The following is an 18,762-nucleotide window of genomic DNA, read 5'->3' on the forward strand; positions in this document are numbered from 1 at the left end:
TCCCATACTTCCTCTCGGCTAGTTTAGAATCATAGAATCATTTTGTTTGGAAGAGACCTTTTAGATCATAAAGTCCAAGTGTTAACTTTGCACTGCCAACTCACCACTAAGTCACGTCTCTCAGCACCACATCTATACATCCTTTAAATACCTCTAGGGATGGTGACTCAGTTCCCTGAGCAGCCTGTTCCAATGCTTCGCAACCCTTTTCATGAAGAAATTTTTCCTAATATCCATCCCCAATTCAGGCCCCAATACTGAGCTCTGGGGAACACCACTTGTGACCATCCACCAACTGGATTTAACTCCATTCACCACCACTCTTTGGCCCCAGTCATCCAGTCAGCTTTTTATACAGCCGCCAGAAGCCGCTTTCTCCAGGAGAATGCTGTGGGAAAGTGTGCTAAAGGCTTTACTGAAGTCTGGGTAGAGAACGTCCACAGCTATCCTCTTATCCACTAATTGTGTCACCTTGTCATAGAAGGAGATCAAGTTGCTCAAGCAGGATCTGCCTTTCATAAACCCATGCTGACTGGTCCTGATCACCTGGTTGTCCTGTACATGCCATCTGGTGGCACTCAAGATGATGTGCTCTGTAACATTCCCTGGCACTGAGGTCAGACTGACAGGCCTGTAGCTCCTTCTGACCCTTGTGGTAGATGGGCATCACATTTGCTAACCTCCAGTCACCTGGGACCTCCCCTGTTAGCACTCTCTGTCTGGCAAATGATGGAAAGTGGCTTGGTGAGCACTTCCACCAGCTCCCTCAGAACCCTTGGGTGGATCCCATCTGGACCCATAGCCTTGTGCACATAAAAGTGGTGCAGCAGATCACTAAATATTTCACCCTGGATGATACGGTCTTCATTCAGCTCCCCTTTCCTGTTGTCCAGCTCAGGGGGCTGAGTACCCAGAGAACAACTGGTCTTACTATGAAAAGACAGAGGCAAAGAAGGCATCCAGTACCTCCGTTTGTAGATCTCTTCCCCATCAGCCTCTTTGCAAACTAGGCTGCCACGCTTGTAAGAGTCACTGAGAGCAAGGAGATAGACTAGACCAAAGTTACCATCATCTTGAACAGCAAAGTAACAATTGCAATGATCTCAGTTTAATTACAGCCTGAATTTTGTCCATTCTGGAAAGAATATTTTTAAAGTTCACTATAGAAATAAACTGCTAGTAACTTTGGCAGGTTTTCAGAGGAATACTATGTTTATGTCTGCCACAAAAAAGCTGTCTCCTGTCAGGTTTTAAATTACTAGTCCAGGGATTTTTCTGCCATTCATCTGCACTTCTGTGAAGCTGTTTTACATAATTTTCTTGCTTGACATGTTGGATTATTCGGGATTATTAAAGTGTATTCTTGTCCTTAGACAAGGCTCAATCTCAAAAATAATGTGATTGCTTTTAATATGAATATGCTCATATCACTTATTTGGTGGGCAGGCGTGTTGTTGGCAGTAGAGCTCAGAAGGAGTCAGTTTTGTAAGTGACATTTGGCTTGGATCATCTAAGTAATTCAGACATAATAAGCACACTTGCAAGAGCATAAATGGAATGAAAAGGTGTGGGGAAAGTGCAGTGTTTATCAAGTTCAGATATGCCTGTGGTAGTGATGTTGCGGTGCATGGTGCTTCTCATGCACATGGCTGTGTCCCATAAAGATTTATATCACAGCACTCATGAAAGACAAGCAACTCTCAACTTTCATTCCTATTTTACATGAGTATTTAAGTGCTGTGTATAAACATCTGACTGGATGTGAGCTGTTGTGGGAACAATAGAGGAAAATGTTAGAAGTGGTCTTGGTTTTATGCTTCGTGCTTTCCATGAAGGAAAAAAAAATAGCGTAACAAGGTTCTCAATGTGTGGTGATTGGTTTGGCTTTTTTATTCTAGATTTTTTTTTTTCCAAATAAAAGAAGGCCAAGTTACTGCTCTCCAGAATCTCCTCGGTATCCGTCTCCGAAATATTGTTCAGACTTGTATACGATGCCCAAGAGGCAGGCAGAGGTCCAGAATCCTAATGCATGGATGAGAGCATGGTATAGAAAGGAGATATTTAGGTGTTTTTGGAACATTTGGGGCAAGAGAAAGCTGGACAGGAAAGATGAGCTGCATCATAATCACAGTTGTGACATGGTACTGGCACTGAAAATTTTACAGGTCTTAAAGGAATACTTAAACCTAAAAGCAGGGGGAAGACAGTATGCATAGAGGAACATCTGATTCACAGTGACGTGACCAAAAGGGGCCATATGGCTACTGTTCAGGTTACCTCTTAGAGGCCAAGGAGGGAACAGCTTGATCCAATAAATAATGAAGGTAAATCAGACTGCTTACAGTGCCAGTTGATTGGCACCTCGAATGCTAAGAGAAAGGGTGTAAATTACGAATGCTTCCATACCAATCCTTGAACTGAAAAAATCAATGAGGGGAAACTAGACTACCTGACATCTAATGTCATCACAAATATAATAGATATTCTTTACAGGATTCTTTACCATCTTTACAGGGATGATGAAGTAGGATGTATGTGCACAAGAGTGGTGCTGTGTTGTGAAGCACTGTATTTTAAGTCTAACAGCTCGAATGTATTACAGGCAAAGAGAAGCACTAAGGAGCCATTTGAATGGATGTTCTAACTGGCGTAGAGGTTTGGCTGGCCACAGCCTCCAGTCAGAATGACAACAGTGAACAAAAAATGTTAAATCAGATTAGAGAAGCTACAGATTTGGGACAGATACTATTAGTGAACGTTTTCAGTTTCCCTTAATTCGCCAAAGAGAGAATCTTTGAATTCATCCCTTGCATATCCATAGCAAAAATAACCAGTTCATAAAACTGATCCACGTGAAGGTGCAGTGAGAAAGATATGCTCAACCAAATGAGAAAGCAAAATGTATTCCCTGTCTTGCTGTCTGTTTATCTGCTAATCCCCTAAGCAGTGGTACCCATTAATTTCAACAAAGGTTACTGGGGGAGAGGTGGCCGTAGTTCATTACTTCATGATCTTGTCTTGAGAAGCACTGTAGAGTTGGCACAGAAGGTAAGTCCAAGGTGAGAGAACATGAGGTAGAACATACATGACTTAGAATCTGTCATTTTGGTTGGTTAGAGAATGTAAAGTGTTAAGATGTCTTTAATGTTATATAAACAATTGTAATCACTAGTGTTAAAGACTGACAGCTACTCACACACTGCTAGCTGAAAAAGCTCTTTATGTATGTATGCTTGGTAGTGTGACTCAGAATTGCATTACAAAATCAGAAAAAAGAAGTCTGACTTTCGTGATATTTCCAAAAATGAAAAACAGATGCTGTCGTCTTTTGCTCTTTTTATGAATTAAACTCTATCAGTTTTTCGTTATATATCATATAAAAATAAAGTGCAAAACCATTCCAATTTCTTCCTCCCTTTCCTAGCCAGATCAGTTTTTAAAGTGCTGCCACTCAGAATTAAGAAATTTAGATTTATAAAAACTAAAAAAAGAATTTATGGAATTAGGAGGGCTCTTCCAGCTCAACATGAAGCCCATCAGTCTGTTAACACTGGAAAATTAGATGAAAAGTGCTGGAGACACTATAGCTGAACTTTTTAAAACCTTACTGTAGAAGGAAAAAAATCAGATGTTCTTGAATTATTGGAATTTTATTTAAAAAGCAATCACATCTTTTGGGATGTCAGTCAATGTAGCTGCTCCGATTGGCTACATTAAGGAGTTACAGCTTGGTAAAATGAGAGTGTAAGCTTACAGCATTTTGGCCCTCTATGCCAAGATTACAAGGTAAGAGAAAATACAGGAAATGTGAGGTAACAGATCACTTAGTGAAAGTATAACAGCATTAAATTTTAAGGGTGATGGTCTAGTTTTTCTTGAGTTTGAAATACAAATAACTGCATGAGGACTGAGTTGGAAAATTGTGCGTGCCAGAATTCAATAATAATACTGTAATGGCATAGAAGATGCCTGAGACCTTCTAAGCAGAGGGGTGATTGTTCTGTGTGCCATATGGAGAAAATACCTGCTATAAAATGTTAACATGTAGGATTTCCATTTATTTTACTGTACATCCATCATTTGCTGATCTGCTCAAGTAATATCAGGGCTTCCATACGGATCTGACACATGGTTATCATTATAGTAGTTTCGAATGCATATACTCCCTCAAAAGACTTAATTAATGATGGGGAAATCTACATTTTGGTGCCAAAGAACTGGTGTGTTTATCTCAGACATTTTAATAGGTTTTCAGTTAACAGGATTTTATTGCCATTGTCTTTTTCAGAAAGTGGCTGAAAAACATACAGATTAAAAGAAATCTGGTTTTGATTGTGCACGAAAATTGCAATATGGTATGCCAAGAAATTCTGTCTTGAAAAGCGTGTTATAACATGGCCTACCCCTGGTTAGTGTGTGCAGAATTCATGAAGTCTTTAAGTTTTCTGTGCCTCCAAATCCCTGGCTTTCATACTTGGTTCCTTCAACAGTGCCCTGAAACATAAAAACATCTCTCCCAAGAGTTCTATCTGAAGACATTGACCTGACAATACCATAGTTACATATAGGTGAGTTTTCTGGTGGTAAGCTTGTAAATGTGACAGTCTGAGCGTGACAGGGTTTGTTGGCAGGGAGAAATCTCTTACCTTTACGTTATAAATTATCTGAAATATACCTGATGAAATTGGAGCTTGTTTTTCGAATGTTAACTAGCTTTGAAGCTTTGCATCTGTTTTAAATGTGAAGATGTGAAATATGTGTACTTTCTGTCTTAAAAGCTGTCACTCATGCACGCTTATACATATGGTGCTGTATCAGACTGCATCTGACAAGCGATAATTTGAAGTTTGAGCATCTGTTTTACAGTGAAATACTGTAAGGATGTTTCAAGATTACATCCCTGAAAGATAGGTACAGTTTTGTCACCAAATTGACTTCCTAAGGAGATGGTGGATATTTCAATTCTGCAACTTCTCAGGTTCATTCATGACAGAATACTGTGAACTTCTTGTTCATTAAATAGTTTTAATAATGTGGAGCTCATACCTGTGTCTTGCCAATTTATTTGCTACCATCTGCTTCCACTCAGTCTTTGGACATGTCTGTGATGCACAGTTGGATCTTGGGAGCTCAGGTGCATTCAGGTGGTGAACTCAGACCATTCTGTTTCCTGCTTGGCTTGCAGCGCTGCCTGTATTGTTGGTCTGCTTTGTGTTTCTGCTCTCTTTTCTGTAACAAATGGGTATAAGTAATCAATTTTTTTAAATTTTGTTTTCCAAAATAGTAGTCTTTTCAAATTTTCATTTTGAGGTTGATGAACTTAACAGACTGTTCAGAATTAGTAAACAACTGTCTATTTTGAGTCTCTAGACCCTCATTCTAGATGGTCAGTTATGAGCAAACAATCTGTTAACATCACTTTTCTGCAAAAGTCAGTTATGGTTTCAGATCTGATATATAGTGGTTGCCAAACTAATTTATGTATGACCTTTCCTCCGAATTTCATTGTGTTCTCTGAAGAAGTCTGTGTGAATTCTGTGGCAAAGACCATTCTCATTGTGTTGTTCACATCTACTGTCTCTTATCCAAGAAGGATTTTGTTTCCATTCCTCCAGAAATACATTTTTTGCTTCATGGTTTCTAGTTCTTCATATTTTGCTTTTCAATTTGCTTCCTCAGTGTAATTGTCTTTTGCTTGATTTGGAGGGTGGGCTGGTTGGGACTGTGGTTTTTTTAGTAGCATCTATTTTACAGTACTGTGTGCCAATTTTTTTTTTTATTCACTTTGGCAAGACGTATGTATTTTATAGTGACACAGTGCCTCATCTGTTCAAATGTCAAAATATATGAAATATATATATTTTATACAGAACTTTTTCCGAAAGCAAAAATATACAGCCTTTGTAGTGTTATGTTGTATGTATTTGATTTTATATTGCTCTAAGTCAGAATTGTACGTATTTTATACTGCTTAATTATACGTGGACCTACAGTTCAAGTTATGTAATATTTTTACATTACAGATATTTATTAATAGTTTTTTAAGAATATATTATGTGGAATATTTTCTTCACAACTGCTTTCCACTGGGAATTCATCCACGCATTTGTAGACACGTTTGTCCATAGCATAAAGTAATGCTCAACATGCTTTAGGTTTTCTCAAAGGCTAGCAGAGGGTTCAGTGTTGGTAGTCACAATGAGCTAGTTTACCACAGCTGTGTGGAGGTGTTGGTGTCACTCTATGTCCTCTTTCATAAACTTAAGAAGTTAACTTTTATTCTTAAATTAGCTACATTGTTTGCATGGGATGCCAAACTGAGAGAATTATAGACACGTTTTTACTAGCCCTGGAAAAGTGAACAAGAGTTAGCAGCATTTGAGTTTTCCCATAATCTTGCTGTTTCAGCTTACACCTAGAGTTGACCCTGTTCTCCATGAGAACATAATTAAGAATCCATGCCTGCTTTATTCAGGATTTTTTTTCTCTATCTCTTCTTTATTGAAACAGTCATAGGAATTATTTTATACATAAAGAGAAGAAGGAAATAATTAGTAGAAGATTAAGTACATAATTTGTGCTTGGGCAGTCCTGGGGTTTATGCCAAGTTCTGCTGTAGATCACTGTGATAGTTTGGGATGAAACACTCGATTTCTCTTTGACTGTTTCCCGATCTGGAAAATAAGCATTTACCTCATACTTGTATGGTTGGCTAAATTAGTTGTGACAGGTTAATCCAGAGCAACTGTATTGACTCTTTTATACTCCAATTAAATATCATGTTCTAACACTTGTAAAGTGCTGGGCTTCTTAAAGGGCCTTTAAACTTTTTCAGATGGTTGGATGGTAGGTATTTTTTATCATGGATGCAGCAAAGAGCAGCAAGAAACCTATTTTTGTTTTTAATTTATGGTGTATTTTGAAATTCTTATTTTAAAGAGGAAACAATGATAGAAACAAGTTTATAGTCCTTTTTGATAGAAGACAAGCTAAACAGGGTGTAGGAATGAAGATAAATGTAAGTGAACAAATTCTGGGGAAACGAATAGCTTTGTTTCAGGCATACAAATGAAGTTAGGGTAGTGTAAGAACCTTGGCAGTATTTAGAAGAATCTCATGATTCTCCCTGATGCTGGATTCAAGAGTCTGCAGAGTCTGTGAGGAGGTCACAGGCTGTGCTACTGTGATCAATGCAAGGGCAGCTACTTTCTCCAGACCTTTACCTTCTGTTGTGTGCAGTTCTGCAGATGAATGCAAAGATTGTCCAGAGTACACCTGTGTTGCCATCGGTCTTCAACTTCCATACTGCTTGCAAGATAAATAAAGTAAATATCCAAGTATTTTCATGGTTGAGTTACCATAGTAACAGAAAATAGTGTAAATCAATATAAACTGTGACAAGTGTTGCATAAGAAGCAGCCAAGGTAGACTTCAGGTTTTCTTGTGTATCTTGATGTTCAGTAAGATATTGTTAAGGTTTTCTTCTGTTGTTCCGTTACAAGACATTATCCTGCTGAGGTTTTTTTGCAAAAGCTTTCGATCTGTTAGGACATACATTTTAGCTTCAAGTGAAATTTTTTCATCAATCTATTTTAAATATTGTATATAGGCCAATAAAAAAAAAATTGTTGAAACTTGCATGATTTCCTGAGATCCATACAGAAATCACTGCCATAAGAACTTCCCTGTCTTGCTGTTAAGATTGGATAGCCACTTCTTCGAAACACCTGCGCCATCATTTTGATGTTACGTGGAAAACTGGGAAGGCTCGAGTAAAAGTTAACTATAAATCTGACAGGTTTTGGTTATCCATTTCCAGTGCAGAGGCTGAAGCATTAAGTGCTGATGTTCCTCTGCTTTGAATACTATGGGATGTTATTTCTGTATTCAGGAGACCCATTCTCTTCTAAACTCTTGCCAAATCCAACAGAGAGCTGTTTACTGCATTCCCTAGTTCCATCATCCTATTAGCATGGCGAGTGTCTTGGTTTGTGTGGCACTGTTTTGGTAGCAAGGTGGCTACAGAGGTGGCTTCTGTAAGAAGGTGTTAGAAGCATCACCAATGTCCAATAGAGCCAATGTCAGCCAGCTCCAAGGTAGACCCACCACTGGCCAAGGTCAAGCCCATCAGCAGTGGTGGTTGTGTCTCTGGGTTATTATATTAAGGAAGAAGGAAAAAAAATCCTGTGCATGTGGGAGAGGAGTGAGAATATGTGAGAGAAACAACTCTGCAGACACCAAGATCAGTGAACAAGGAGGAGGATGAGGTGCTTCTGAGGCACCAGAGCAGAGATTCCCCTGCAGCCTGTGGCGAAGACCATGGTGAGGCAGGCTGTTCCCCTGCAACCCATGGAGGTCCATAGTGGAACAGATATCCACTTGCAGCCTGTGGAGGACTCTGCGCTGGAGCACATGGTTGTGCCCTGAAGGAGGCTGTCACTTTGTGGGCAGGTTGCAGGCACCTGGCAGGACCCGTGGTCCTGTGGAGAGAGGAGCCCATGCTGAAGCAGGTTTGCTGGAAGGACCTCATGGGGGACCCACACTGGAGCCATCTGTTCCTGAAGGAGTGCACCCCATGGGAAGGACCCACACTGGAGCAGTTTATGAAGAACTGCAGCCCATGGGAAAGAAAAGTGTTGGAAAAGTTTGTAGAGAACTGTCTCCCATGGGAGAGAACCCATTCTGGAGCAGGAGTCCTCCCTCTGAGGAGGAAGGAGCAGCAGAGACAGTGTGCCCTGTTCAGCTAAAGAGGGAGTGTGATAGAGCAGCTTTGGTGGGCACCTGGGGTCCAGCCGAAGTCGATGCACCACAGTCAACAATCAATCTCTTCCTGTCAGGAGCTGAGAGACAGAAATGCTGCTGGACGTGATACCAATAACCAGTTGCTTCTCATACCAAAATATTCACCGTGTCTGATAGCCACAAATTACATGGTGTATGTCTTACAAACATAAAGGAAGAGGGAGAAGTAGCAGCATTTCACAGTCAGAAAGTAACTTTTCTCAAGGGTCTTATTCCAAAGCAGTATGAGGTCATGGGATGGACTTGGGTAGCAGCCATGATCTGGCACCTTCAGCCACCCTGTGACTCTACATCAACCACATCTGCTATTATGAAGGACAGCTGTAACTAGTTAGAGCTCAGGAAAGAACGTGTGGATTAGCAGGTTTTCTGGGTGGTTGTTTTTTTTTTTTTTTCAGTAGAGACAGCTTTTCTCCTAAGCTGCTGTGAAGGGTATGCACTGGCATCTTGTTTTGGCCCAGAATTGGGGATTATTTTCTAATACTTACCCTCATTAGCATGATCTCTGCCTTTTTTTTTCTTTCTTAAAATCAGGCTGTTGTTAGACTCACCATTCAAATGCATTTCCAATTAGCTTAGAAACTCGAACTTCAAGATTACTTGTGTCATGGCTTTTGCCATGTACTGCATGTTTGTAAGTGGGGGTTCTGACTGTCTTAATTTGAATGTCATTATATTAAATAACAGAGAGATGATCTAAAGTGACAGATTCCGGGCCACCAAGCATTACCAGTTTGGTAGCACTGTCCTTTGACCGAGCTGAAATTCTAGTAGTAATCTTTATAGTAGCAGTCTTGCTTCTGGTGAGACCTGAAGCAAGGCCTTTTGTACCAAAGTCGGTTGAAGAATAGAAGTATGACCTCTTTCTTTCCTGTTGTTAATTATAATTATAGCAGAGAGAGTATGGACAAAAGCAGACCTGAATAGGAAGGCTAATCAGCATGAAGCAATGGTCAGGAATCCTCATTTCATGTTCCAGAGTTAATCCCAGGTTTATTTTCCTTTAATTCTTCCTGAAGCTCTGCTGTCTCAGGCATGCTATCAAGGTATCCCTTTCAACTCCTGCAATCCCATCTGCCCCAATGACCTGAGACACTCAGTTTCTGTTCTCACTTTATCACCTGCATGGTATGAAGCAGGTACTACCCAACTGCCTGACTTGTTTTATCCTGTGCTGCCAGTTCTCAGAGCCATTCCATACTTCTGACACCTGTTCTAGCACATCTCAAAGCTTGCATTTTTAATCTGTTTTTGTCTTAGCAAGCTTGTAATGCCCATTCTATTGCCAGTCATGACTGCATTGTATAAAGTGAGTCTCCTTTATGTGGAGTTTGCATGTGTTTTTCCACGTGCACATAACTGCTGCTTTATTATGCCATAACTGACAAGTTGTGTTCCGATGTTTGTGTATCTGTGCACATCTACTGTTCAGGATGAAGAGTTAAATGTCCACATGGAGTTTAGTGAAACATGTCAGTGATAGATGGATATCTTTAATACTGTATACAGAAATAATGCATCACTTAACAAAATGAAAAGTTTGAGGAGACTCTGACTTCCAAGTGGTTTTGTCTGTAGCTTCCAACTTCTGATTGAAAAGTGTGTCTATACACTGCTCAGTTGCTCTGTTCACTTTGCAGCATCTCAGTTGTGAGGGAGAGTGTTTCCATGGAAAATGCTAGGACAGTCTTGCAAGAAAAAATGAAAAGTGCAAAATAATACAAGTAGCAGCAACATGTGAGAATAAATGTGTACAATTTCAGTATCTGCATAATTAAACATACTGGGGGCAGGAAGAAGTGGAAAGGGTGTTCTTGCTGTAAATACAGTTGATGTTTTTCTGTTAAGTGTTATTTTCTACCAAGGTTTTATATACTGGAAATACTTGAGGAAAAAATAAATTAAACATCGGATATGCCAAAAAAAAAGAAACAAACCCAGAAAAATGGGAAATTTTAAAGAATGTGAATGGTATATCGTGTGTTTGTTGGCTACTGTCTATCCATGTGAGTAGTTTTTGTGAATTATTTTGTTATAAGGAAAAAAATGTGGTTATTCCATATGGATTGGCATGTATATGTTTAAAACCTTTCTATAAATATTTGAATTAAAGGACACCAGATGTTGCACAGAAGCTGCTGCTGCTGCTTTCTGAACTTAATGGTATATTCTCTCAAAACCCACAGGAAGTAACTGAGGGAAAAAGTGTATTAATTAAGTTCAGAAATAGATTTTCCAGCTATAGAAAAATCTCCAAAGAAAATAGCGTTTGATCTTCAGAAATGTGAGCTTGCTGTCCCAGGCATCTGGTGGCAGCATGCAACTCTGTCACATGGGGATCAAAATTCAGATTTTGTGCTCTGAGAGCTGGGCTAGCCTGAAAGTAAGCCAGTCTGTGGCCCTTGGAAATGGACCCGTCTTTTGACCTGTCTCCTCTGGCCAGTGTTCATAGTTCTGTAGACAGTCTGCAGAGAAAATATTTTTCCAGTTTTTCTGGAAGAAGAAGAAATAACGTTATAATAGCAGACACTTGAGGAGAAAGGAAAGTACTAGAATTCCCACATGCTCTGCACTTTGAACAAGGAATATGATTGGATGTACCTACAGTATATTTTGTAAGCTCTAGAACTACATCAAAAGAAGTACAAAGGGACATTGCTCTGCACTGGTTGAGGAACAAGATTCACATTTTGCAAACCAATTAAGTGTTTCTGCGTTTAGAAGTACTGGCTCTGCTGTGAGCCAGTTTCCTTCAGACCAAAGCACTGAAGGCGACTGTCCTTCACTAGTAGTTGACGTGAAGTGTCCGTCTTCTGTCTTTATGCAATTAACTGTTTATACTGAGTGGCATCGTTCCACTGGCAGAAAATGAACATACATACAAGTAAGATTCCCCACTGAGCACTCTTATGTTAAGCAAATCAGGTACTTTAAACATGCATTGCTGATGTATTAGGTAATGTTTGTTGTGGTTTGACCTGGCCAGCAACTAAGCACCCAGCAGCTACTCACTCACTCCCCCTCCAAGGGGTGGAGATACCATTAGAAGAGCAAAAGCGAGAAAAACTGGTGGTGTGAGATAAAGGTAGTTCAGTAAGTGCTGTGTGTACAAGCAAAGGAGAGTAAGGAATTTGTTCACAACTTTACATCAGTGGGCAGATGTTTAGCCATATCCCAGAAAGCAGGGCTTCATTCCATGTAATGGCTACTTGGGAAGACAAATGCCATAACCACAAACATCCTCTTTTTGTTTTCCATTCTTTGAGCTTTTATTGTTGAGCAGGACTTGACATGGAATGGAATATCTTTTTGGTTAATTTGGATCAGCTCTCTGTTCCAGGTGTATTCCCTTCCCAACCTTGTTTGCCACGCACACCCCCTCCTGCCTGCTTGTTTGGAGGGCAGAGTGAGAAACAGAATGCCTTGATGCTGTGCAAGCAGTGCTCAGCAATAACTCAAACATTGGTGTGTTACCAAATCTAATATATTTTAATCACAAATCCAAAGCACAGCACAGTTGTGACTGCTATGGAGAAAGTAAGCTCCATTCCAGGGCAGAGCCAGTACAGTCTCTACCCTTATTCTCTGCTACTTCCATACCTGGGACTTGGACTCTGTCTGTTACAGTGGTTGCTCAGGGCAGGAGAGACAGCATATTGTGTTGAGCTGTTGGGCACCAAAACCAGCTCAGGCTGGGTGCCGGGTCACTTGCCCTGTTCTTTACAAGGCTCATCATCTGTTGTTTCTGGTGGCTTGTGCTGTAGTACTTCCTGTAGCATATAGCTCAAATCACAGGTGACATTTAAACTATTGACTTTGTGCCTTTGAATTTATTTTGTACAGCCAAATTGTACGGCAGCTGAGCGAGCCATTGCAAGACTTGCAACCCACCCCATCTTGAAACCCAGATTTATTGAACTTAAAGGTATGTAGTATCATATGAACTTGTTTATTATTTCTTACTGGTTATGACCAGCTTACTGGTGACTTACCTTGTTCCTGTATATTGCTGACATGAACAGATAGTATAAAAAGGAAAGTAAAAACCAAAAAACTCCTGTAATTACCTTAACTACTGCAGTGAACCAAATATCACAAACTTACAGTCATTTATATTGATTGAAATGGGCTGACATGTGACAGTATGCTGCGTGACATGTAACATACATGGTGTAGGACAAACAAGGCTCATAATGGAAACTCTAAAAATCAAATGGTTATAATGGAGTATCTCTAAACTAAATAGGGCTGAACTGGCAATGAGCACAATAACATGCAGATACAAAGGTAAAAGGAGCATTACAGCTGGGTTTCCAAAGGCAGCTAAAAGGTTTTACAAACAACTCCATTAAAATTCCATGGAAACTGTCTCCAGAATCCTTAGGGAATCCTTCCTGATTCTTTATGTTCTCTATAAACTCAAATTTTCCAAGTAAAATTGATGTCAAAAATGGTCAAGTCCTAGTAATAATGTCACAGAGTACTTTGTTAGTAACAGAGAATGTCAGATACCCATTTAGTTTTATCTGGGCAATTTACTATATGTTTGCAGTTTTTACATACAAAGTAATGCCCTAAGTGAACATGATCAGCTGCAGATTATTTGCTAAAAGAGAAGTTCACTGTTAAATCCAATTTTAACAATGTATTCGGTTGTTAATAATTTATTTTCCTCATTTTTATTGATGCTGTGCTCTTAGGTGTTCCCTGCCCCATGTGCTGAGTAAGTAATTGATAAGCACATTTAAAATATGCTTACTCAATACAACATATTTAACTTGCAAAAATGGTTTCTTATACTGAAATAACTTAGACAAATGACTTACGTAGCTGCAACAAAATATTTTTCTTCTTCCCCTTTTATAGCTGCTGTAGAAGCTTTTAAGGATGCAAGAAAGAACCCAGCCAAAGCCACTCCTTCAAAAAAGGCTAAATCAGAAAAAGAGCCTAAATCAGTGCAACATTTCAGTAGCAATTTGGATGACCAAGCTCTTAAACTAGCTCCAAAACAGCAGGGATGTGAACAGAAAACAAAAATGAGTATGAAAATAGAAATTGACGGGATGGCTGAAGAACTTTGTGAGAATAAGTCTGAGCAGGAAACTGTGGAAATGGAGAGAGCACGTGCTCCAGAAGAATCTTCATTTCAGGCAGTCATTCAGAATAAAACAGAAAAGAAACTTGCCTATCCAAAAAAGAAACAAACTATGACCATGAACAAATTAAATGCGATAAAAGAAAGAAAGAATGGTGCTAGAGACCAGGACCATCCTAATGAAGAGGAGTACTTTGATGATAGTACTGAAGAGAGATTTTATAACCAGTCATCAGAATCTGACAGTGACAGCAGTGATGATTTCTTCATTGGCAAAGTAAAAAGAAAGAAAAAAATAGCAGCCGTTACTGATCTTTCTTCATCAAACGAAAAGGATAAGCTTCAGAAAAACATAGTGAAGGAAGAAAAGAACACAGCGGCTAGGACAGTGCAAGATGTGATCATGGAAGAAGGGAAGCAACGTGCAAAAGCAAGCAAGCTAGAATCAATGTTCTGCAGTTCATTGTCTACCTCTAATCAGAAATCTCAAAACAGAAGGTAAGCCTTTCCTCTCCATACCTTCCCAGTAGTGGAAATTGTAGTCCTTATCAAACAAGGAAAATTTCAGCCCACTACAGCTGAGAACATTTTTGCATAAACTACTCTGCATTCTTCTTGTGCTTTCTTGACACTTTGTATTTTTCATGTTTACATTAGCACTGACATGAAAGCAGGATTCCTAACTAGACCTGCATCGAAATTAAATCTCCACTGAGTACTTCTGTTATTAACAAAGAGGAAACAATATGTAAGGGTTTTGCCTGCTATGATTGAAAAGTCATTGCATGAGTGTTTTGGTGATGATGATTCTTGTTCACAGGTATTTGTCATCTTATAAGTTTCATGAAAAATCCTAAATTCTTTTTATTTTTAGGAACACTAAAGACCAGGCTCTCAAAAATGGAAGAACAGGTATGTATTAATTGACCTGATAAGGCTATAGGATTAAAAACATCTTGAGATTTTGTTCCTCTGCAGTCTAATCATGATAGACTGGGGATTTGTTTCATTGCAATTTTGGGGCACATATTTTAATATTTTTTATTAAAATGGTCATACCGTTGAGCTTTCATTTTAATCTGTGCATATGGTTTGCTCCTTCCTATTTTTGAATATTAGAAACACAGTGGGTTTACACAGGAAAGTGCTTTTCATCTGTCTTCATGTTGAGCAGTTACATGTACACAGGTAAACGTGTCAGATTATGATGTTTAACAAGTAATTTATCATTTATAGCGTATGGTACCATTTTGGAATTCGTGTGAATGAATTTCAGTCATACTGAGTTACATTGTGCAGCATCTCATTTGTTTATTGTGAAGAAAAGAGTTGAGAATGTTTTGAATATTTGTCTATATGAATTTTGAATGTGGTCAGTAATAATAAATCTTAACTGTCTGCAGTCTACCAAGTGACAATTTACTGAGCTGCAGGATGAGAAAATCTTGCTGTGAACATTCAGATGAATGCGTTCCTTGTAGCTCATTAAGAAATCCTTGAAAATATCTGCAATTTCAAGGTAGTTTTAGCATATTTGTATGCAGGTTCATGATGTAGTTAATCTTTCGTTTCATACTTCTTGCACAGCTCTTCTTAAAAAGGCATCACAGCTCAAGAAGCAACCACTTGCAAAAGCTGCAGGTATTAAATACGACAATAAGAAAGCATGTTTGGAGCAGCCTCTTCATCCGTCATGGGAGGCAAGCAAGAGACGCCAGGAACAAATGTCTCAAATTACAGTATTCCAAGGGAAGAAGATTAAATTTGATGACTAGACTCTTATGTCTGTGTAAATTGAGATTTAAAAAAAAAGATTCTTGCAGATTTGTATCCTATGGTATTTTCTTATGAAGTAGCAACTGCTGTTTGAACGTTTTTGTAATACTGTCTTTATCCTTCGCAACCTATAAGAAGCAACTGCTAGAACTTACTATCTGTTAATGATGAAGATTGCTTCATTTATTCATTGTGTTGTCTGTTAATTAACGTATGGTCCTGTGGTCATATGGACCCTATTACATAGGGCCACCGTTTATGAAATACACCCTAATGTGAATGAATGGTTTTTATGAACATCATTTGTGCCCTGTAGGAATAGTGCAGATTCTTTGGAGGGGGGTGGTTTGTGAGTGTAAAAATATGCTTAAAACAGTATGAGGACTTGAATGTCAAAAGAGAGGGAGAGATATAAAATATTGAGGTAATAATCCTAGGACTATATTATCAGATACATCTCACCTGAGACAAAGTACGAGATTCTTAAACTTGAACGGACTTCACAAATTCGTTAATGTATCAAGGTAGCTGGAAAAGCTGATCGGTAGTATGCACGATATGAAAAGTTCTGGAGAGAAATAAAATATGTGCCTATTAAATTGTGATCTCTGTCCTTTGATTGTACTGCTGATTTGAAGAACTGAAACTGTCTCTAATACTGGAGGATGTATCTGGGTGCTCCAGTATATCTGTCTTGCACTTTCAGAAAGAATGCTAAAAAAAATGGAAGATCTTTGTACGCTAAGGAACATTTGACTTTTAAGTGCTGTTCTGAGTTAGCAAATTCGTTTGTTTGGGATGTGAGGTAAAATCTTCATTGTGTTTTTCTTCAGGGGCTTTTCCTACTGCTTAACCGAAACAAGTTCTGAACTTGTAATTAATCTTTAACAGTGTTCTTTATTTAAATGTATTTATCTTTCATAATCAAATTAATTCAGAAAGTTAGTAAATGACTGGAGTGGGTGTAAGATAATACACTGTACAATTCATGTACCATTTTGTAATGCCTGCCAGTATCCCTGCATCCGACCAAAGGTCCGTCTAGCCTAATGCCTTCAACAGTAGTCAAAAGGGCTGCTTTAAGCATAGGGATAGAGGAAGCACACAGTGATAGATCATCCACCTTCCAACTCGTCAAGCTTCCAGTTTTATACATCAGGGACTTCCTGTGATACTGTAGCTTGTTGTGTTTAATAATCCTCATTGTTTCTGCAGATTTGTCTGCTATTAAATCCATGTAATCTTGTGGAATCTGTAATCCCTTAAGGTGCAGAAGTTCTTCCTACATATTACTCTTACAAAAAAAAATCTTTTCCTGTGTCTCTGCAAAGAAAGCCAGCAGCCTCCTGGGCTGCATTAGAAGAGTGTTGCCAACAGGATGAGGGAGGTGATCCTTGCCCTCTACGCAGCACTGGTGAGGCCACATCTGAAGTGCTGGCTCCAGTTCTGGATTCCCCAGTACACAAGGGACAAGGACAGACTGGAATGAGTCCAGCAAAGGGATGGATTAAGATGATTAAGGGCTTGAAGTATGTGACATGTGAGTAGAGACAGAGAGCTGAGACTGTTCAAGAGAAGAGAAGGCTCAGGGGGATCTTGTCAGCACGTATAAATATGGTGCAGAAGACATGCGAGGTATGGTGGTTAAAGAACATTGAGCCAGACTCTTCTCAGTACTGTCAACTGGCAGGACAAGAGGTAATGGGCATAAATTGAAATAAAAGAAACTATGCTTAAACAAGAAAAAACTTACTCACTGTGAGGGTGATGGAGCACTGGCACAAGCATGCAGAAAGATTGTGGAGTCTCCATCCTTGGAGTTACTCAGAACCTGACTTGTACAGAGTCCTGGGTAACCATCTCAAGGTGACCCTGTTTGAGTGGTTTGAACTAACTGGTATCCAGAGGTCTTTTCCTGCCTCATCTAGTTCTTGTGATTTTGTATACTCGGGATTGGGTCAAGCAATGACTCCCTACCCATCAGCAGCGCCGCCGGGGAGTTATGGGATGTGTCTAAAACATATAGTCACTGTGTAATACCTCAGTATATGTATTTCTCACTTGGGAAGATATCAGAGTCAAACGGCAGGAAAAAATTTATGAGTTTTTTAATATTTTGCTGCTCTGTTGCTGGTATGGCCACCTCTTCTGCAGACTTTGTATCTTAATGTTTATAGGCCAGCAATTTCTGACTGTTCTCCCATGCTCTGTACGTTCTTGAAGGCTAAACATTCTGGTTAGTTCATTTTGTAGTATTATCTAGGCATGTCTTTGTGCCACTTGGTTAGGCTTTCTTTTCTGAGTCCTAAACTTAGGTCAGTATATGTGGTGTTATCTTCCTGAATGGCAGTGCTGCTCAGAGGAATTAGAAATTCAAATAACCTTCCATTTCCCAGTGTTGTTTGTTGTTGTTGTTTATTTTTTTCACTGTACCATGTGGAACAACATTTAAGGCCAGAAGCATCAAAGAAAAACTGTGGAAACATGTTTACTTTGGTTTTGTAGGGAAGGATCATATTTTGTAGAAAAAGCCATTAATTTACCTGCTATATACAAACTCTTTTAAGTTTTCCAGATGCAAATGCTAATCCTTAATGTGTTAAATAAATAAGTAAATCAATCCTAGCTGAATACTATGCTGAATAAATGTTTGGTGTCTGAATTCTCTGGTTCCAACAAAAGACATCTACCATCTTGTGGTAGATGTCATCTGTAATACAGTTTTTCATGGACAGCTCATGTTTCTTTTAGCAGATGAGCACCGTATTTTAAAAGTTGTTTCACATTAAAGAATAAAAAGTTAAAGATTGAAAGTAGTTAAAAAAAAAAAGAAAGAATAAAAAGACTCTTTAAGGAGCTTATGTCCTAGAATGCTTTTTTGCATGTGCTCAGAGATCTAGGAGCACTGGTTTATCTTGGCATTTGAGCAAGTTTCTTACACCGTTCTTGCAGCTATAATTTGTGGCCATAAAATTCTTCCTGAAGGAAGCCTGACTTACCAAAACATCTCTTTTTTTGACTTCAGAAACACTTGTGAGCTCGTACTTTAAAGAAAAGAAAAAAAGATAACACCCTGAACGTGAATGAGA

General features: G+C 39.0%; 1 protein-coding gene across 1 annotated transcript in view; it reads left to right on the top strand.

Annotated features, from left to right (window-relative positions):
- Positions 1-15,672, top strand: part of SRFBP1 (serum response factor binding protein 1) — a gene marked incomplete at its 5' end in the record, with an annotated part of 59,186 nt that extends 43,514 nt beyond the window's left edge. Inside the window, 4 exons of the mRNA XM_010137037.1 lie at positions 12,646-12,727; positions 13,669-14,395; positions 14,772-14,809; positions 15,485-15,672. Of these exons, the coding sequence (XP_010135339.1) occupies positions 12,646-12,727; positions 13,669-14,395; positions 14,772-14,809; positions 15,485-15,672 (1,035 nt within the window). The remainder of the gene's footprint in view (positions 1-12,645; positions 12,728-13,668; positions 14,396-14,771; positions 14,810-15,484) is intronic.
- Between the last annotated feature and the right edge of the window lie 3,090 nt (positions 15,673-18,762).

The sequence above is a fragment of the Buceros rhinoceros genome, unplaced genomic scaffold (genome assembly GCF_000710305.1).
Source record: "Buceros rhinoceros silvestris isolate BGI_N320 unplaced genomic scaffold, ASM71030v1 scaffold725, whole genome shotgun sequence".
Lineage (NCBI taxonomy): Eukaryota > Metazoa > Chordata > Aves > Bucerotiformes > Bucerotidae > Buceros > Buceros rhinoceros.